At 40.7% G+C, this 22,504-nt stretch overlaps 1 protein-coding gene across 1 annotated transcript in view; it reads left to right on the top strand.

Moving 5' to 3' along the window:
• Positions 1 to 656: 656 nt before the first annotated feature.
• Positions 657 to 22,504, top strand: part of Asb9 (ankyrin repeat and SOCS box containing 9) — a 36,298-nt gene continuing 14,450 nt past the window's right edge. Inside the window, exons 1-3 of the mRNA XM_034485881.2 lie at positions 657 to 749; positions 9,146 to 9,362; positions 18,334 to 18,413. Coding sequence (XP_034341772.1) covers positions 9,281 to 9,362; positions 18,334 to 18,413 — 162 coding nt within the window. The 5' untranslated portion in view covers positions 657 to 749; positions 9,146 to 9,280. The remainder of the gene's footprint in view (positions 750 to 9,145; positions 9,363 to 18,333; positions 18,414 to 22,504) is intronic.

Raw genomic sequence — 22,504 nt, 5'->3', positions numbered from 1 at the left:
GGCTGCTGAGAGAGAGAATCAGTCTTCTCTGGGGACCAGCTTCCTGATAGATTATTCAGTCCCAAATGGTCAACCCTAAACACATGTACATATGCACAACACTAAAGAGACACAGTAGGTTATACATATTCTTGGAAAAAACCATATTTTAAATTATAAAACGTGATATATATACACCATGAAACATTTTCCAGTCATTAAGGGGAATGAAGCTGTATGGTTTGAAGTAATTGTTTTGTAGTCTAAGTGAATTAAGTCCATTCCAGAGAGACAAAGTATGTACTTTCTCTCACTTGTAGATCCTAGATTTCATATAGAGACATAAAATCACGTACACACACACATATGACAAGAAACTAAAAGCCACAGGAATATGAGGACTAACAGGATGAGGAAGGGCTTAAAAGAGGATCATAGAGAGGTACGGTGAGGAATATGTTTAACATATATTGCATAATGGCATGGAAATGTCTCTGTGTAGCACGGTAATGCGTATGATGAATCCATACAATAAAATTAAAACAGTAGTAACAAAGACAGTCAAATGTGCCCTCTTCTAAAATTCCTTATTGGGCTATACTCCCCCTCCATTTCTTAGTGGTAATGTGAGATGGTATAACCAATGCCTATGTAAGCAGATGACATGAGGGGAACAGTGGGGGCATTGTGAGGTAGCACCAGGCTACTACATCCAGTTTAGTTGAACACCAGATCAGTGCAGTGCTGTCCCAGTTGATTTGATAACTAAGGTAATTACTTAAACGTTTAACTAGGATGGGGTATGATCAATGAAGTGGAGAGGGCAGATATTACTAGATGGAGGGATGGTTTATGTGTTGGGCAGGACAAAGTAAGAGACATTTCATCATGCTGACCGGAGTGGTGAACAACTGAAAACTTGTGAGTTATTTTTAGGCTTTCTCGTCGAATGATTTCACAGGTAGTTGGCCCCAAGTGACTGAAACCTTGGGAAGTGAAACAGTAGATAAGAAAGAATACTGTATGTCTTTTATCTTTTTACTCTAATTGAAAGTAGTGACCCTATCAGAAAAGAATTTGTGATGGCTGCTTTTTTCAGAAGCCTTATGGAAAGAGTTTTGTAAGTTTCAAAGGTTTTGGGACTATACTTTAAAATTATTCTATCATAATCTATAATGTTAGTAGCTTAGATTATTTATAATTTATTCTTATTATAAGTAATATTGACCTAAACTTTATTTTTTTATAATTAAAAAATATTTCTGTGAATGAGTGTTTTGCCTGTATGTATGTATGTGCACCGTGTGTGTATGTGTGTGTGTGTAGGTGTGTGTGTATGTGTGTATGTGTGTGTGTGTATGTATGTGTGTGTGTGTGTGTGTGTGTGTCCCTGATTCTCTTGAAGGTCAGAAAAGGGAGTTGAATCTTCTGGAACTGGGGTTAAAGAGGGTTTCAAACCACCATGTGGGTTCTGGGAATCAAACCCAGGTCTTCTGCAAAAGCAAGTCAGTATGTTCTCAGATCTATGTCTCCAGCCCTTATTTCTTTATAATTAAAAAAAGTTTTTGAAGGAGAATATTCCTTCCTTAGATCCTCTCCCACTTTCTCTCTTTTCTTTAATAAATTTATTTGCTTTGCTCAACACAGTATTTGAAGGAGTCCTGTGCTGGCTAGTTTAATGTCAATTCTACACAAACTAGAGCAATCAGAGAGGAAGCAGCCTCAGTTGATACCTCCATAAAATGGGGCTTAAGGCAAGCCTGGGGGCATTTTCTTGATTGATGATTGATAGGAGAGGGCCCAACCCATTGTGGGTGGTACCACCCTGGGTTGATGATCTCTGGTTCTATAAGAAACCAGGCTAAGCAAGCCATGAGGGAGCAAGCCAGTAAGTAGTACCCCTCCATAGCATCCATATCTGCTCCTTTCTCCAGGTTGCTGTCCTGACTTCCTTTTATCATGATATAGATGTGTAAGCCAAATAAACCCTTTCCTTCCCAAGTTGCTTTTGGTCATGGTGTTTTTATCACAGCAATAAACACCCTAACTAAGACAACTTCTTTTTTAATTTCTAGATTTGAGCTTTATATATTAAAATATTTAAAGTAATAGTTCAAAAAATTTAGAATGTATGCACAATGAACAATTTTCTGGACGGAAACCTTTAATATATTTTTCAGTACTGGGAATAAACCCTAAGGCTTCATAAATGCTAGGCAAGCACTGTATCACTAAGCTATATCACTAACACTGGGGAAAATCTTTTCATAACCTAATATTACACACACACACACACACACACACACACACACACACACACACACCACACCATGGATAAATGTGTCTATCTATGCAGATATACAACTGACCTGCATCCACTATATACATTGCCATATTATTTTTGGTTTTATTTTATCCTTCTCCTCCCTTCTCCTCCTCTTTTTAGATAGGGTCTCTTTCTGTAGCCCTGGCTATCTTAAACTTGCTATCTAGACTATGTAGACCAGGAGCTGGCCATGAACTCACAAAGATCTGCCTGCATCTGCATCTGCCTCTTGAGTGCAGTGATCAAAGGTGTGCAGCACTCCAAGAACCATATTATCTGTAAATAAAACCTGCCTGTATCACTTAACAGCTTTAAACCCCAGTGCTTTCAAACTCTTAAAGTCATTCCCATGTTTACATAGGTCATTCAACATTTCTAATACTTTGTTCCCATTTTATTGAAGATGTACATGATAGTTACTTTTCTGATTGCGGTAGTAAAATAAGCTAACAAAAACCATCTTAATAACAGAGGAAGGGATTAGTTTGGCTTACAGTTTAAGACACAGTGTAATATGGTAGCAAAAGTCTGGCAGAGAGATAAATGCTGCTGCTCCATTTGCTTTCTCCAAGTTATTCAGCTTAAGATCCTAACCATGGAATGGTGCTACTCACATTTGGATGGATTTTTCTGACTCAGTTAACTCAGTCTAGAAATCCTGTCATACAATGTATCCAGAGCCTCATTCCTTAGGGGATTCTAGTCCCTATGAATCTGACAATATTATCTATCATAATGTTTCCCCCAAAGCAATTTTTGCCCTCCATATTTTTAAAATGATCATGCCAAATGCGGATGGGGCTCATGTCTGATCCCCCTTTTTTGGTGGAACAATGTTCATTGTCAAGAATAAATGCACTGAATGCAAACAACATGGCTGATGCTTCAGTGCTTCTGAGACATTGCCTGAAGCTGCCAGGCTAAGGAAGGAATCACTGAATACGACAGCATATCAGAAGCCAATGTTCTCCCTTCTGAAGGACCTCATATTTTCTCCCATTGCAAATCATTGGCTAAGATCTGTGCTTGCATTAATGTAGGAATGTATTCTCTTTTTTAGAAGATCTCAAATCTCAACAAATACACTAGTAGTCACTTGAATGAACTGACTTAACTGGTAAATAATGTGTACGAGGTTTTAACTTGTTTACTGACTTTGCTACCCCATTCGCCCCCAACACTGCTATATCTTGAAAAGCTTCTAGCTTGCTCAAAAATTGCAAGAGTAACTTGATGAACATCTTTGAGTTTATTACCCTAATTCACTGTGCATTTTGTCATGGTTGCTTCTCCTAATGTATTCATAAATGCTCACAGACACATGTATGTGACTACTGTATAATATATGTGCCTCTTCATATGCACATGTTTCTATATGAGAAACGGTACACTTAGTAGTACTTACACACATATATATATTTTTAATGACCTATTTGTAAGTTGTAAACATTGTGATCTCTCACCATGGTTAGGGTTAGCAAGAGATGAGATGGGTAAAAAACGGTTTTAAAAACATTTATTTATTTACTTATTTATTATGTATTCACATTTGTACACACGTGTACACATGTACATACTCCATTTCATGTATGGTGGTCAGAAGACAACTGGTCGGAAGTTGGTTTTTCTCCTTTCTCAGTGTGGTTCCCTGGGATTGAACTCAGGTCATCAAGCTTGGTAGCAATAACCTTTCACTAGCTGAACCATCTCACATAGCTAAGTGGGAATCAACAAATATCAATTTCTATGGCAAATGCTATAGTGTAGGGTGTTTTTTTGTTTTTTTTTTTTTTGTTTTTTTTTTTTTTGTTCAGTGTTAAAGCTAAGAGCCAATGATGATCAAAATATAAAAAAAAAAAATAATGCAAGCAAGATGAGCTGTTGTTTGTTGTTAAGATCCTGCATTACTGTCCACTGTAGAGTCAAATTTACGTTCCCAAATGACAGACTCTAGGTTGCTGCCCTAGTAGGAGGGGATTCATCAGCCTTTTCTATGTGTGGAAGCTGTGTAGCTGGCATATTTCCTCCTTGGGGACTCTGTCATACCTTTCCTAATAGCACAGAGATTCTCTCCCAGAGCACAGGGCAGTGATGATAGGGTGGAGGTGACACAGGATCTAGCCCAGCGCAGCCATCATGCAGATTTACACTTCCACAACTGGGCCGCTGATGTCTTTCTCATCTGGTTTCACCATTCAGGATTCCATCAAGGACCAGTTAGTGATTAAGATTCTTTATTCTCCTTTATCCTAGAAAGCTGCTCATAAAACAAAATGTTTATGTTTTCTTACATTTTTTTTTGCAGTGACATTTTCTTAAGCATTCATGGATATAACGTGGTTAGGTCCAATTTAGCCCCCTTTCCCCTCCCTCCAATCCTCCTCCCTTGCTTTTCTTTTATTCACATACAGGCAGAAAAAAATCGACTCACTGGTTATGAAAAATAAAATATACCTACTGATCTTTCTTTAAAGAGTCTAGTCCCATGGTTACATAAGACAATTTTGCCATTTAAATTCACCTCAAGAATACCCCATTATGTTAACTTTTTAAAAATTATGCTCTTGTTTGAATCTTCTGCTACTCCTTGGTGGACAGAGATGCATGGGTGCAGTCTAAAGCGGTACCAGAGTGCTCGTCTTGCAGGACTTCAATCACCTGCTGAAAGACAGCAGCATTGCCAGAGAAGCATAGAGTCAGAGAAGCCCAGCACCTCCTAGTTCCTAAAGGGTCTGCACTGGGAAAAGTGCTGGGTGGTTGGTTCTGGATCAACCTTGTCTAAATAGAAGTATCCCTGCCCCCTCTCAGTCCCTGCACCACCCCCAACCCAGCTTCAGTCTTTGTACTGTGTACTCTTGTTTGATTTTTGACATAGGGCTTTGTTATGCAATCCTGGTCTGGTGCTTACTAAACAGCCTAGGCGGACCTTCCACCTCAGCCTACAGGGGAAACCTGAGACTCGAGGAGTGAGCCACCACACTTGTGCATTGGGAGTGACTTTCAAGGATCCCCAAATCTTGGCTCCGGAGATAAATGGGTTAATAATCTGTAAGTGAGGTGTGATTTGGTCATCTAAGTGAGGGTGGGGCACGGAAGCAGGCTCCTTTGAACAATGCTACTTGGAAAGGATGAGTGTGGCCTCACCATCTGCTGCATACTGCAATGTTTTTGTTGTTGTTATTACCCATCCTGGACCAATTGCACACACACACACACACACACACACACACACACACACTTTGATGGGTACAATAGGGCTTACGATTGTTGTCTTCTGGGTTATGGTCTTATGGGTTATCTTATTTTTTTTCTTATAATCATAGCTCATACACATTCACGTGTAGTACAATTTTTTAAATTAGTTCTTAAAATGCATGCGGTTCCCCTCTAGGGAACTATCAGGCCGTTTAAAAGTCCAGCTCTCCTCTTACTTGCTAGCAGTGCTCCACACAATAAATACAATGAGAAGATTCAAAGCCGATGAATTCCTTCTCAGGTATTAAGTGCAACAGCCTGGAAATGTCCTTTACTGCCATTTGGAGTCTTAAGATTTGACTGCGGAGAAATCGCGATTTATTTCAAACTGAATTTAATGTAAATAAGCTGGAATGTGAAGATTTTAGTGGGTACAAATGGCAATAGTATCCAGCTGCCCTACGATGGCCCTCTGTTTAAATCCCTCCCAGCCCTTCTATGTTGGAAGTAAATTTCTTACTTTCCGCCAAATATGTTAATGGTTCTGCGTGTCTCTCCTGGTACATCACTGAAGGATTTGCATGCATATAGCCTTCTTAGTAAATCCTGCAAGCAGAGACAGTAAGCAATTTGGCTGCGTGTATCCCAATTTTAAATGAGCAGCCTCTCTTTAAAATTAAAATTTCTACGGAGAAAATAATAGATTCATGTGCACTTTCAAGAAATAATAAAACAAGCGCTCTTGTCCACTTCACTTCCCTCAATGGTGACCTCTGCAAAAGTACAGTAAAACGTCATAAGCAGAAGTCAACTTTTCCTGGGATGAGGAGATAGATGGCTCACTGAGTAATGTGGTTGCCATACAAGCATGAGGATCTGAGTTCAGATCCCCAGATGGCATGTAAATTCCATGCAGGTATGAAGTCTTGCTTGTGATCCCAGTGTTTGACAGGGGATCCCCAGAGCAAGCTGGCTATGAAGACTGGCTGAATCTGAGAATTCTGGGGTTAAGTGTGAGACTCTGCAGCAATACATAAGGTGAAGAGCAATTGAGAAAGACACTTGACATCAACCTCTGGTTTCCACATGCACATGTACACACATGCATTCACCCACACAAATGAACATATGCATACATATGAACATATACATACATGCTGGGAAAAAAAATCACAATCTACTGACCTTTCTTAGTTTCCCAAATGTATTTGTATCCAGTCATGTGCGTGTGAATCTTTGGTTTCATATCGTTTATCACATTTGTAAGAATATACCTTTAAAACATATTTTAAGTTTTGAAATTGAGATGTGTGTGTCTATGTATGGATATATGACTATGAGTGAAGTCAGAATGTGGTATTGGATCTCCTGGAGCTAGAGTTGTGTTACAGCTCTGAGGGGAAAGCTTAGTCAGGAACTGAGGAATACCACACAGTCATACCCTACAACAAACCTCATGCAAAAAGATGTATGGGGAAAGGCACAAGAGAGTGGCTGCCTCTGCTCAGGAGAGAAGAAGCAGAGAAGCAGCAGAGAACTGGAGCCAGACTTACATAGTTTCTCAGGGGAAGCGTTTTTTGTTTTGTTGTTGTTTTTTTTTCCAGAGTGGAGATTTTCAGGGTGGGGATTGGTGGGATTTTGAGCTCAGGGATTGATGGGTTTTCAAGCTCAGGGATTGGTGAGCTTTGGTAGGTTTTTAAACCCAGAAGTGGGCTCTGGCCTTTTACCCTACAAAAGTTACAGGCAGCTGTGAGCTGCAGGATGTGGGTGTGGTAGGTGCCTTAAGGGCCAAGGCATCTCTCCTGCCCCATAAGAACATAACCTTGAATCAGTATTTCCATTCTTAGGAATCTCTTCTCTAGAGAGACTTGCAAGTATGGCCAAAGCAATGTGTGCAGAGACACTGATTACAATATTAATATTGATCTAGCAGTCCAAGAAATGGCAACATCCCACTAGCATCATTGGGTAACAAAGAAATGCTTTGTTTTGTTTTTCTAGGTTTCTTCGTGTAGCTTTGGTGGTCCTAGAATTCACTCTGTAGAACAAGCTAGCCTTGAACTCAAAGAGGTCCTCCTGCTTCTGCCTCTGGAGTGCTAGGATTAAAGGCACGTACCACCACTGCTTGGTGCAAGGAAATGCTTTTGGCAGTGGAGAATAAAGAAATAATTATAGCTATATGTGGGACACTAGAAAGTGGTCCAGACTAAGTGTAAAAACTATTGGACAGGATGTTAATATAATTACACCAGAGTAAAACTGTGCAAGGGTAAGTATGTATGTACAAAGGAATGCATTAAAATTATGGAAGATGCCACAAGGTTTCTCAATGCACACCTGTAATCTTAGCATTCTGGAGATGGAGGCAGGTTTGTGACAAGTTTGAGGCTAGCCTGGCTATGTAGTGAGCTCAAGGCCACCCTCACAGTCATACCCAGTCTGAACAAAAGCAAGCAAGCAAGCAAGCAAGCAAGCACACCTGCAAGCACAACATGGTTAAAAAATAGTTACTAAATGTTTCAATTGAGAAGCCAAACATCTCAAACAGAAACAAATCTACAGCATTTGGAAGGGAGCTGGTACTTGAGAGCAAGCAGCTTAGAGACTTCTGAGGATAAGGTATTATTCTTTTTAACCTGCAAAATGGGAGTTTTCCTGGGCAAGTGAAGTGGAACTTGAGGTTTCTTGGTGCAGGAGAGTGTCCTGGATGGTGAACAGATTGGAGGGGGTGGGGAGCAGGAAAAGCAGCGAGCTGATGAGACCAGAAGGCTCTGCTCACACCAGGCTCTTTCAAACCCATGGATGGTGGCAACAAGAGTGATTGACCAAAACCAGCACCTGGGAGTCCAGTCGAAGATGGAAAGAGAAAAGTCATTGTACTGAAACCCTACCATTCATGGAGGCAGACTGAGGGTACCTTAACAAAGCAGTAGCCTTCAAAACCAAAGATAGGGGCTCTCTTTCACACCTGTGGTGATCCTGTGGTGCAATTTTCTCCCCGCAACCATTCAGCATTTATTCCTAAGTTAAATCCAAATGTGTGCAGGAAGGACAAAATAGGGGTAAGAAATGAACTTGCAGCTCCCACCCACCCCCCAACTGGAAAATGAGTTCTTTCTATCCAGTCTCCCACCTCTACCCCCTTGCATTTTTTTTGTAACATACAGACACATTTTTCCATAAGACACTCCCAGCAAAATTGGAAACACATGTGCAGATGGCCAGGCTGGGCTGTGCATGTTCGTGTGCGAGCAGTTCCTCTGAGCTTCTGCAAAAGCAGCTTTCTCAGCTCCTGGATGCTGGGGCTTGTCTGAGTAGTCCCTCAAGTAGCAAACAGAGCTCGGCCGCTGTAACATCATCTTCCTACACAACCATCCAGCTGCCTTGATTCTCCAAAAGTTATAAAATGTGAATTTCCTTCCTGATAAACTCTAAGGCTTGCTCCCTGATTGGTCTCAGTGTAGGAAAGGACGTGACATCAGCAACTTTTCAGACTTGAGACCTGGGGGGCTGTTGTGTACTTTGGCCTGTCTCCATCCTGCTAGGTGGAGTGTGAGGGGTGTGTGTATGTGTCTGTCTGTATGGGAATCTGTTTGACCACAGGTAGTACTCACATTACCCTGCCTGTGCTGTTCTCTTCTGCAGACTGCCTGGACCAAGACGTGTGTAGTTCAGCCAACCACAGAACTGGAATTTCCCAGGGGCAGCAGGAGCATGGCATTCAAGTTTTCCTGAATAACCGAAGTGGAACGTAAGAGTTTGCTGGCCTAGGAAGATACCATGGATGGTGAACAAAGGGGCAGGAGTGACAAGCCAGGAGGCTCTCCTCACCTAAGATTTCTTTCAAACCCATTGATGGGGGGTGAGTCATAGAAGATGGGAAGTCAGGGTGCTGGGGAGGGTGGTTAAATGTGCTCAAGAGAGAGAAGATAGCTGGGTTATATCAGTGGATCTTTCTGTGGGGCGTTCATAGGGTGCCTACTGGAGGATGTCCCCAGCCTTAATGTGATTATTCAAAAAAATACCTTTGTCTGTAGAGTCATAAAGGTAAGACAAATTTATTATCACAGAGCATTTTCTAGTGGTGAAAATTTTTGCTTCAATGAGTCACTCACTCTTTTGTGGGTCAGGTGTATTACTTATTAAATAAGAGGTTTAAGAGTTACTTATAAGTAGCTGTGTTTTGGTTTCCTGTGTAGTTCAGGTTGACTTTAAACTCATTATCCTCTTGTGTCAGCCTCTGAAGTGCTGAGATTTCAGGTGTGTGTGAGTGTGTGTGCGCGCGTGCATATGTGTGTGTGCATATGTGTGTGCAGCATTTAGTCTTATAGGAACACTGTAATTGCTAAAAAATTCTCTTATTAAAAATTCCCTTAGATATTTCCTATTTGGTGAAGCTGGGTTTCTTGGGAATATTGGCTGGTTGATTGACTTTAAAAATGAGACTTTTAAAACATTGCAAAGATTGCCTCCAGGCATGTGTTATACCCACTGGCTGATGCATTGGCTAATACAGAGTCTCCCACCCTCACTCCCTGTCACTCTCATGTAAACATTCAGAAGGTTCCAGATGAAGGAATTCTGGGACTAAGCATTGAAGGAGACAGCATCACATTCAGAACACTGGTAGGCTGCCCACAACACTTTTCTATTAGAAGGACAATAAACAGGTTCCAAAGTCCTCTAGGACTTAATGATGTCTTTCTGAATAGGTTCGTGAAAGGAAAACAACAGAAAGTAGAAAATACAAAATACCTTCCCTCTCTGATTGAGGAGACAGGCCCTTCCATTTTTTGTTTGTTTTTTATTTACTCATTTTCCCTCCCAAATGCACAGGGCCCTCAGTGGTAAATGGGGCTTTCATACATAAAGACAGAACTGAATTAATTAACATGTATTGAGCACACATTTGGAATAGTAAGAAGGTAAATTGGAATCAAGAATCACTTAAAAGCAGGTTTGATGAGTATTTTTAATGCAGCAATCCAATCACTGTTGGAAACAATAATTCAGTAGAGTTCTAAACTACAGCAAAGTCTTGTGTTTTTATTTTTGTTTGTATATGGAGAGAGGAACTAGTCCCCTTTTGTCCTGGATGGTATGCAACTTAGAAAGTGGACAGGTTGTTCCAGCTAGGATTGTAGAGTATCGTGAGTCAATTTAATGAGAATTAGTTTGGAGAGATGGAATTGGATGATGAAGTGTGTGTGTGTGTGTGTGTGTGTCCATGAAAGTCAGTGCATACACTGTACTTGAGTGTGTAGGTAGAGGCCAGAGGTCAAATTGGGTATTTTCTACTGCTCTTTACCTTGTTTTCTGAGACAGGGTCAGAATTTCACTGAACCTGAAGTATACTGTTTGGGCTAGACTGGATAACCAGTGAGCCCCCAGGATGTGCTTCTGTTGCTCTAGCACTGAGGATAAAGGTGTGTGTTCCTATGCATGCCTTTTTACATGGATGTTGGGGATCTGAACTCACATCCTTTTGCTTGCGTAGCAGGTAAGTTATTCACTGAGGCTTCTCCATCGCCACAGCATCCTAAAGCTTTTGAAACTCTGTGAAGGGACTTAGGCTTTGTAAGTTGGGAAACTGGAAGTCATTGATGGTCCTGAAGCAGTAATGAAGAGTATGAGTAGATGAACATAGTTCCCCAGTTATGATAGATGATGGAGACATGCAGAAAATGGCTGAACGAATCCACTGGTTCTCACATGCCTCAATATCACCCTGAGGAGTTGTTGAAAGGAAGGTGTGCTGCTGCTGAGGAAGGGACAAGACTGGGTTGAAGCTTGGGTATTTTTATCCTCAAGCAGCCTCTAAGTGATGCTGACTGGAATTTTCAGGGACCTTGAGAACCCTTGTGTAATCCAAGCATACAGCCATACCTGGGTCAAACTTCAGACATGATGGAGAATGGGCTTTAATTCTGAAGGAAAGAGAAATTGGATCATGCCGTTTGATTCAATATTGTGGCAAACTGAGAGAAAGCATCTTAAATTGTGAAGTATTTTTGTAAACCCCAAGTTAGGTTAGACAGAAGAGCTAGATAAGAGGGAAGCTGGAAGGAGAGCTGGCTTAGTGCAGTGAGAAGGGGAGGGGTACAGAGTTTTCTTTCTCTCATTCTGTTTTATGTACATGCTCATGTGAGTGTGTGTACCAAGGGTATGTATGCATGTGTATGTAAATATATGGAGGTCAGAGGTCAATGTCGCATGTAATCTGTAATCTCTCTCCACCTTAATTTTTTGAGGTAGGGTCTCTCACTGAAGTTAGAGCTTGCTGATTCAGTCACTATGATTTGCTACAGAGCTCCAGGGATCCTCCCTGCAACCATCTCCCCAGCGCTGGTATTATAGATATATTGGTATAGTGGGTTTTTTTAAAAATGGGATGCTGTGGATCTGAACTCATGTTCTCTTGCCTATGTGGCAAGCTGCCTTTAAAACAAAATCAGTTGACTGTCTCTCTAGCTCTCCAGGATTCTATTTTTGCCATAAAATTGTGTGTGACTTTGCTTAATCCACATAGTCGGGTGATATGAGGCTAAGGTTGGAAATGAATACAGGTTGAGTGTGAGAAGCCTCAGAATGTTCTGCAGAAGACTTGTGGTTGAAACTCATTGGACGGAGAAATTTTCCAATGGCCAAGAATTGGCATGTGGGGTCAGTAAGTTGGATCAAAAAATAGGAAGGAATTTCTGATGCTACCATTTCAAGGGACCTAAAGGAATAGCAATAGCAGGTTTTTTTTTTTTTTTTTTAAGATTTATTTATTTATATGAGTACACTGTAGCTGTCTTTGGGCACACCAGAAAAGAGCATGAGATCCCATTACAGATGGTTGTGAGCCATCATGTGGTTGCTGGGAATTGAACTCGGGACCTCTGGAAGAGCAGTGTATGCTCTTAGCCACTGAGCCATCTCTCCAGTCCCAAGCAGTTTTCAAAGACAGGAAAATTGCAGGATAGATGCCTGGACACTTGGCCATCCTGCTTGCTAACATTCTCCTTCTCTGACCCAGAATAACAATTTTCTCCCCATTTTCCACATCCAGTATAGCCAACCACTACTCCCATGCAACCCTCCTAGGTTTTTCCCTCTTCTCAAGTAGACTGTTTCGATCTGCTTTGCACCAGTTCTTCTCAGCTTAGGGTAGGCAGGCGGGGGCGGGAACCCTGAGGTAGCTGGTTACATTTGTTTACACTGCTGAGGCCTTGACCTTGGGGAAGTGTGGAATGTGGAGCATTCGGAATGTTGTTTTCAAGTTGGCTCTAAGACACTCACAGCTCAGTTGAAGGTATCCTCTGGCACACCGACAAATCAGAGGCAAGCATAGGGTTGGCTATGGTTGATTCTTTTTCTCTCTCCTCCAGAAGATAGAAAAGGATCGGAAGATGGAGAGACAACTCTTCACAGAGATTTATTTAACGCTTGACTCTGCTGACCCAGGAACAGGGAAAGCATAGCATTCTTCCTCAGAAAGTACTGTGTTAGTAATTGAATTATACCTCCCAAATGATCCTTTGAAATCCTAACTAGCCTTTGCACTTCAAAAAGAGACTACCATTAGGAAATTGAGTGGGTGCAGATATAATCACTAAACTGAAGACTCCCTGGCGTGGCTTGAACCCTTAATCCCACAAGGTTGGTGTTTCAATAAGAAAAGGAGAGCAAACATTCAGAGAGGATGCTATGCAGCAAGAGTCAGAGATCAGAGCATGGGAGCTATGAACCAAGGAAAGCCAAGGATGGGCATCTAGTATGAGAAGCTAGAGGAGGTAAGAAAGGATTCCTTCCTGGAGACTTTGGAAAGGGCATGACCTTGCTGAAGCTTTCAGTCTTCTGTTAGACTTCTAGCCTTGACAACTGCAAGAAAATGCATTCCATTTGTAGTAAGCAAATTGGAGTAGTGTGAGGCAACATTCTAAGAAACTCATTCAACCTACTTGTAGACACTTCACAAAATGGATTGAAGGGTAAATTAACCTTTATTAGCCTACCAATCATCCATTTATTAGCATCTACCCTTAAGTTTTTTTAAAAAGTTGTTTTACATTGGTCCCTTTTGTATGTGTGTGGGTGTGTGCCTGTAGAGGTCAGAGGACAATTTGTGTGAGTAGCTTCTGTCCTTCCACCATGTAAATCCTGGGGATGGCGCTCAGGCTACCAGGCTTGATGTTGAGTACCTTCAGCTGCTGAGCCATCTCTCTGATACAAGTTGGCTTGTGTTTGGTTGTTTGCCTGAAAGCTCATTATCTCCAGAGATAATTCTTTCTTTCCCAAATTGAGTCCACCCTATTAGAAAAAAAAATCACATTTAAGCAGAAAGCAGGCAAGAGTGGGCATTGAAAGGAAATAGTTTGTGTCTTCTGATGGGATACTTTTAGATATTGGGTCAATTTGGCAGAGGATGCTTTCTGAGGTATCTTGTCTCTATAAATGGAAGAGGTGAAGATGGGAAAATATGGAGAGCTGAAGGGAGGAAGGTACAGAGAGGGCAAGAGGAGGAGAGGGGAGGGAAGGGAGGAAGGGGCTGGATAACGGAGGAAGTAGACAGGACCATGTTGTTCAAGAGGTCTCGTGCTCAATCCACCCTACCCATATCACAATTCTTCTCCAGGGTTGGAGTATTGGTTCATGCCTCTGAATGCACCTTTGTCACATCCCAGATATTTCAATCCCTTCAGAGCAACTTCCCCCTCCCACTTTCGACCTTGCAAAATGTTTCCTAAAATGGATTTATGCTACTGTCTCACATTTACTAGGGTTCTTGGAACTTCCTTAATAGCTCTTTTCAGAATGGAGCAATTAGTGCACTTTAAATCTCTCCTGAAATAATGGAAATCTTAGAAATTGTTCTGGAAAGTATAATAAAAAAATGAAATTACAACCTTCCTAATGTGCCACAGGCTTGATAGAGACACTGTCTTTTTAAATGGTAAGTTTAATGACACTAATTGGAGGACTTGTGGAATAGTTGTGTCATGAGAGGTCCATCCCAAGTTTACCCATAAGCAACAATAATGGACCCATGATGTTCCCAGTGGCCTCATTTTGCATCTTTTTTGTTCTTGGCAGTAAAACCAAATATAGACCATAGATGAACCAATACTATGAACGAATACTCAGTCTGTGCCAAGGGTGTGTACAACCGGTTGCATATAATGACTTTTAGGTTTCAAAGATTCTGGTGGGGTTGATGAAAAGGGGCTATTGTGGCCTTGGATTTCTCTGTCATGTCATGGATAGTCTCCTACTATGGGCATCATCCATAGTCTGATAGGAAAATAGGTCCTGTCTTCTGCTTGTTGAGCTTTTTCCAGCTAGCTGTTGTTAGGAATCGTGTGAGGTTGCCTTAGGATGTAACTGGCCATATATTAAGCCTGTAGCACATTGCCTACTCCAGGCATGTGGCCTAGAAATGCCTGGAGCAGTGTGTTCTAGGTCTTTCCTCTGTTGGCTGTCACAAGGAGCAAGTCTCAGTTCAATGTTTATAGAGCAAAAGGATGTGTGGATTATTATTTACATTGCAAAATTATGATGTTTGTTTGCCCCCTCCCCCTTGTTTCTTCCCTCCCTCTCTCCCTTTCTGCTTGTATGCACAATCTGTGCTGTGTCAAAGCTAGAAAAGTGTTAATGTGTTAATATTACCAGTGTCAACATTTAGATTTTTACATACTCCAGTTTTCTGAGATTTGCTGAGGGTAGAGTCCTTGTAAAAGGTTAACAAAGGTTTAAGCTAAGGACCTATGTTGTTTTTTTTTTTCAGGGCAGGGGCTTAACAATGTCATACCCAAATGGCTTTGGAGTTAGAAGGGGAAGCCTTGTATATTGTTGGTGGAAATATATGCTGGACTGGCCATTTTGGAAAGTACCCCTAAGAGGCTAAACACATTCTTTGGGGGTAGGCACAGATAATTTAAAACACAGATCTACCCCCTAAATGTTGAAGGAGTGTTTGTAGCAGTATTCTGCTAACCCTAAAGTGGAAACAACACCAATTGTCTTCACCCGATAAATGGTTCAGTAAAATGTAATCGATCCATACAATGGGTATTTGACTAAAGATATCATGAAGTGCTGATCCATGCTACAGGGTGGATGCAGCATGGAGCATGGTGAGTTAAAGGAGTCAGTGCATTGTAGAGTTTCACTTAGATGAACTGTCCAGAATAGGCAAATCTGTAAAGACAAGAAACAGATCAATGGTTGTCTGGCTAGCAGAAGTGCTGATGTGGAGTGAATCTTAATGGCCATGACATTTCTTCACAGAGTAATGAAAATGGCCTGAGACTGACTGTGGTGTTGGCTACACAAGTCTGTATTTATAAGGAAAAGCATTGGGTTATATCCTTCCAGTGGGCAGATCTTAATGTGAGTTGTAGCTCAATGAAGATGTTCACTAGCAAGCTAGAGATGGATATTAGTATTGTCAGCCTTGTGGTGTGTTCCAAACCACACTCTCTACTTCTAAAAGACACAGTGTGTCTCTGCTCTGTAAATGCTGAATTCTGCATGATTTCAAAGCATCAAATAGACTTGGTTTTGATCTTGGGAGGAGTATCATTCTGTATATTCTGTAACAAAGAAAAATGTTTCCTTGATGACTAAGTAGGAGCCAAGCCCCAGTTTTTGTCGTTCCTTTAATAATATAGTTGCAGTACTTTAATGGCATCTGAACAGAGTTGTAATTTAGGCCCTAAATTACCTTCCTGGACTGTTTAGCATGTCAAGTATTATAATCTTAAATGGAATTAAAAATGCAGAGGATTTGGTAACTGTATTTCTTAGCAGCTGAGTACTTGGCAAAAAAAAAAAAAAGCTAATCATGTCACTCACAGAGTGATTGGCATCCCATTGTTGTGCATGAAACAGATTTTCAAAACCTTCCTCAAATTTTGTCTTTTCTTACTCAAGATTTTGTGTAAATGGTGTCCTCCATTATCAGCACCTGAAGGGTGGTGGTATTACATGCTTTTTTTAAAAAATTGTAATTCAGAAGCCAGTCTCTCTACATCTATAATCTGAATTTAAGACTCCCCAGATAGAAGCACCAGTGTTTTCCTCAAGAGAATTAGGAACCACTGTGAAGGCTGTGAGGACACTGGGCATATACCAAACCCAAGGTTTTTAGAGCCATGAAAAGCCATTTCCCTTAAGGTGTTTTGTCTCCAGACCTTAGTGACTCCAGTAAGAAAGCACTGGATGGGCTGCGTGTAGGCGGCCCACACAGCATCCTTTCATGTACTAAATGCTTAATGAGTCCATCTGCAAGGACTGTAATTTGCTCACTGGGACAGATTTTCCAGGGCACTGATGGCTCCAGGTGGCAGGCAGTCCTCAGCTAACACGCGTTAGGTACAAAGTGTTCTTGTCTTTTCATGGCCTTTTGGTTTGCAAGGCACTTGCAGCTACCCTTGCTCTTAGGCTCTCTCAGCCTTTAACAGCTCTTAAATGCTCATGCAAGGAACAAGTAGCATCAGACAGTTGCACCTTGCTTTGCATATCATGTGCTTATCGAAGAAAGGCAGAGCTGGAACTGATGCAGACACAGGCAAACCTCCCCCCACCCCCCGATGGGGCTTCCTGCATCTGTTTGTTCTGGAAATCAGATGCAGCTTGAGATGAGGAACAAATCTGGTTTATGCTGAATTCAATTATATCTACACTTAATTACAAGGCCAGAGGAAAGTTTAATGTGTTGGATAGGGTTTACAGGCTTCTCTCCTGAAAATTTGTATTCCTCTTAGATGATGGTACACTACATTTGCTCTTTTAAATGCAGTGCTTAAGGGATGTAATCAAGACACTTGTTTAGTGTCACAAGATAATAGTAGTAGCTAACTAATATGTATTGAGCCATGGGTAAGTATATTTCTGTCTTTACCCAAAATGGAACTGAGAGTTAGAGTTTGTTCATGGGGCCACTGTTCAGAAGATGCCAACTGGGTCTCAATTCGGAATGTTCTTATAACCACATTAGCAGACTGGTTAGATGGGCTGCCACAAATAATGCCACCATTTTAAGGTTAGACTGAGTTCTGATTTGTGCTTAATATTGGGACAGAAGGTAACCTATAAATAGATACACTTCTGTTTAGATTTTATTACAAACCTAATGGTGTATGTAATTATATGATTGCTGCTATTAGTGCATGCTACTGTTTGCTGAGATGCCAAAGTTTGTGTTTCATGCAGGAAGCAAGACTGGCAATCACAGGTAAATTCACTAGTGCTGGTAATTGGCAAAACTCTCATATAACTACATGGACCATTTGCCTTTGAGACCAGTGTGAAGAAGTTCAGTCATCTACCTGTCATTCCAACCTGCCTCTTTAAAATATTAATTTAAATCAGACTTGCTTTCTGAAGGATGCATAAAAACAAACATTGTATGCATTTATGAGGCACTCTTAATGGCTTGATCCACATAATATGGAAGCGACTTATAGATATCTGTCTCCTCAAATACAGATTGTTTCCTAATGCTAAAAATATCAAAGATCTTGTACCTTTTGCAATCACCCTAGGAAGTAGTAGTGGACCACAGCATCTTGCTCCTCTCTAAAATAGTGACTTAGTATCCACCAATCAATCTTTCCTATCTTTCCTCTTATAGTACTCTGCTAGCCTCTGGTGACTACTGGTCTCTTCTGCCTTTCCTGCATAGGAGGTAGCTTATATAAGGTATACTGTTCTTCTGTGCTTGGCTGACTTCACTCGCTCAACATGTTTTCCCAGTCTGCCTCTTTGGTTCTTAGTTTGGGAGCTGGATGAACCTCTCAGTCTAAGTGTCTTAGCATGATGTAACTCATTTCTCCCTTTCCATGCAGATGTGGTGTCGGACTGGTCTCCTCTTCATGATGCTGCAATTCATGGACGTCTGCTGACCCTGAGGAACCTTATTAGCCAGGTAACTCTAAAAATAATGATAACAGTGTCAAGTGTATCCCATTGCTCTACCAGGCTGATAAAAGTGAAATCACAGAGTGATAGTAAGATAGACATTTCCTCTAAGCAAAATCAGCAAAATGAGGTGAATCTCACTGTAATAATAAACATTTCCTTCATCGTAGGCTGTTATAACATCAGTGTTTTTTTTGAAAACCTAAGCTCACAGTGGGAAACAAGCTAAATACTTGTTCAGTGGATTACTAGCAAGTGGTAATTCACGCTGTTTTCGGTTTTCTAAACAAAGCATGTTCTTACATTTATCAGGGGGAGATGGTTCATTTCATAAAGTGCCCACTGTACAAGCCTAAGGATCAGAGTAGAAAGCCCAGAATGTACATAAAAAAACAACTAATAAATAAAGTGGGCACAGTGGCCCATGTCTGTAACGGTGGCACTCAGAGGACAGAGATGGGCAGAACCCAGGAGCTGCACTCTCACCAGTTGATGATTGTTAGGTTCAATAAGAGATCCTGGACCGAAAGATAAGGTGGTGATAAGGAGGTGAGCAAAAGTGAAAGATCCCTGTTGTCTATCTCTAGCCTCCATGTACACACAAGGCACACCTATGTGCCTACACAGAAGCACACACATAGACTTGAAACGCAGGCACAAAGTCTATAATGTAAGGTAGGCATTTTCAACTGCAGCAATTTTGTCTCTCAGGGGATAATTGCTATAGCCACCTTTAGTTGTCATATTAGAGTTGTGGTAATGTATATGGTAGGTGGAACCCACTGGTCATGTTAAGTGTCCTACAGTGCATAGGACAGCCTGTGTCTAGAATTAGGCAGCTCTAGATGTCAGCAGCTCAAGGACTAAAGACTCCTAATGTAAAATAAAATGCTTGAAAATGTCTTTTGAATATGTAGTCTTAGAATTTCAGTAACATTTTCAGCTCAGTCCAATCCCCAGCTGCCTACGACTCTCAGCAGCTTGATTTAGTTTCCTTCTCCTTAGGTGTAATTTGCCTGTACACACTAATTTTTGTTGGTTTTAAATTATTAGAATCCTACGCATAGACACCATTTAAAAAGCAGTTTACATCCCAACAAAGTTTTTGTTTGAAAACTTCTGTTCCCTAAAATATCATTATATCTTTGTGACTCTGTCTCTGTCTCTCTGTCCCTCCCTCTGTATCTCTCTCTCTCTCTCTCTCTCTCTCTCTCTCTCTCTCTCTCTCTCTCTCATTGTGTGTGTGTGTGTGTGTGTGTGTGTGTGTGTGTGTGTGTGTGTGTGTCTTGTGCATGCTTGTGTGTAGCTAGGGGTGGATGGAACCCAGGACCTTTTACAGAAGAATATATTTTACTCTGTTGCAATCCTGCAAAATCTATGGACACATTATTATTTTTGGAGTGGTTTTATTTTTAGTTTTATTATTTATTTATTTGAAAAATAGCACACTGTGCTCATTTCTTCACAGCTCCCCATTTACCTGTGTCATGCATGACAAGGTCTAATATTTCAGGGAATATTCATTTAGAGCAAAATGGAACAATTATCTGTGATGTCACTACCTACTTTGTATTTGAAAATTTAGGCTAAGTTTCAGTTGAAGGTGATAAAAAAAATGGTGCATGCCAAAAGATAAACAACATGAATATTGGTCACTACAATGAGTTGTTTTGTTTGTTTAAGCACTTTTTTTTAAAAAACATAAGATGATTAAAACTGAACTCCTAGCACATACAATTTTATTTTGTTGTCGCCTTACAATTTATTGGCCTCAGATAGATTTGAATTTCTGCTCACGACATAAAACCAAGAATTGTTGGCATTTGCTGGGCAATAAATGAAACATTTTTTTTTTTTTGCAAAATTCTCCAAGGCTGCAACATATGGCTCTTTCTCTCTCTCTTTTTAATTGGATATTATATTTACATTTCAGATTTTATCCCCTTACCCCATTCCCCACCCCCAGGAAACCCGTATTCCATCCCACCTCCTCATGTTTCTATGAGGATGTACCCCCACCTATCTGCCCACTACCACCTCCCCACTCTCGAATTCCCCCCCCCCCACTTGGTGTTCAGCCTTCATGGGACCCAGGATCTCCTCTCACACTTATGCCCAACAAGGCCATCCTCCCCTACATATACAGCTGGAGTCATTGGTCCCTCCCTATGTGCTCCCAGGCTGATGGTTTAGAATCTGGGAACTCTGGTTGGATGGTATTGTTGCTCTCTTCATGGGGCCACAAACCCTTTTAGCCCCTTCCGTCTTCTCTCTAACTTTAGACACATTACTAAAGTGTATTTAATACACATTTAATAATGGACGCATTATTAAAGAAAAGTTTTAAATTCATAAGACACAAATCATGGAAAAATTTTCAAAATATTGAAACAAATGTGTGATGTAATAACATATGGACTCTTAGATTCATTTGTTAAAGTTTTAGATGTGGTTTTGAAACTGCCATGATTTCTAAGAAGGGTGAGACTTTCTTAATAATTTTGATTCACTGAAAATGTCTGTGATTGCTATGGATCGTAATGCTATCAATAATAGAACACATAAAAGCAATGAAAGATAGACGTGAGCTCAGGAAACACCTCGATTTCATGGACCTAGTTAAAAGAACAAATTCATCTATAAGAAGATTGTTTCCAAAGAAAAAGTTTTACTACCCCAAGCCACTGTGTTAAGATACTTTTGGAAACAGCAGCCTATTGTAAATAGATTCTATCACATGACTCTATTTAAAAGAAGTTAGTTTACTCGGGTTAAAAGAACATTTGTGCTATTTGGATAGTATGAAAAATGATTATAGTAGCCTTTATGTGCCAATTGCTTTATTTGTATTTTTCTGTCCTATTTTATTTTTATTTGATGTGTATGGGTACTTTGTGTACATGTATGTTTGTGTACCATGTGTGTGAAGTGCCTGAGGAGGACAGAAGAATGTTTTGGGTTCCTTGGAACTAGAGTCAGAGACAGTTTTGAGCCACTCTGTTGGTGCTTCGAATTGAACTTGGTCCTCTGGAAGGGAAGAAAGTGCTCTTCACCGGTGAGCCATCTCTCCAGCCCTATGGATCACTTGTTAACAGGAATGATGCTAGTTTGTATTTGATATACATATATTTACTATCAGCTTAGAACCAGGTCTTTAAATTCTGCCGAGTCAGTTAAGTGAGTTGTCACGTTTGGACATCAATCTCTGCTTTTCTAAACTGAAACTTCTAATACCCACCTTTATTAGTCCACCTTGAAACTCAGGAGCCTACGCTCATCCTAATATTTAGTGGCAGGATACAACCACCATGACTTCTTGCTAATGCATGTTTGAGTCAGTTGACATAAGCTTGACTTGGCTGGGCTCAGCTGTAAGCTGTGGTACACATGTTTCTCATCATTCTTTGACCTCTGGCTGCCTCTGGGCTTTTCCTTTCTTGGCAAAAGGCTATTGCATAGCAGGGCAAGCTGAGCCATCCAAGGACAGAATGCTTCCAATCATGGCATATGCCACATCTGCTAACATTGAATTGGGTAGATCAAATCACATGACCAGGTCCAAAGGTAAGCCGTCAAGGAAGAATAGATTCTGTTAACCCTCACATACACACAGTAGTGAAGGTAGATGAATGAATCTGACCAACACGTTGACTAAAAGTGGCAAACACATGCACAGAATACATGCTTCCTGGGTCTTTTAATGAGATGTTAAAACATAAGAGAGAAAACTGAATGTCTAGTGTTAGACATCAGCTCAGCAAACCCTTTTGGGTACCAGAGGTGGGAGTAATCTGGGTAGTATCTGACTTTTTTTTTTTCTTTACCTCTATGGTGGTTACATAGCTATATTTTCTTTGTGGTGATTCACTGAGGTGACATGATCTTTGAGTTGTTAAACATATCAATTGTACTTCAATAAAAAAAATGTTTAAAAAGACAATGGTGGTTTGTTTGGTCAGCAGAAAGTAATTAAGCTGCCATAGATATAACAGCAAAGTTAATTTAGTCGATTTCCCTCCAGATTTTGGTTTAGAATTCCCATAGGGTGCTATTTGGGATGAGCCTTTAAAACTGCTGACTCATCACTGGGCTTGGTAA

The sequence above is a fragment of the Arvicanthis niloticus genome, chromosome X (genome assembly GCF_011762505.2).
Source record: "Arvicanthis niloticus isolate mArvNil1 chromosome X, mArvNil1.pat.X, whole genome shotgun sequence".
Lineage (NCBI taxonomy): Eukaryota > Metazoa > Chordata > Mammalia > Rodentia > Muridae > Arvicanthis > Arvicanthis niloticus.
This window is presented reverse-complemented; position numbering and strand designations above follow the sequence as displayed.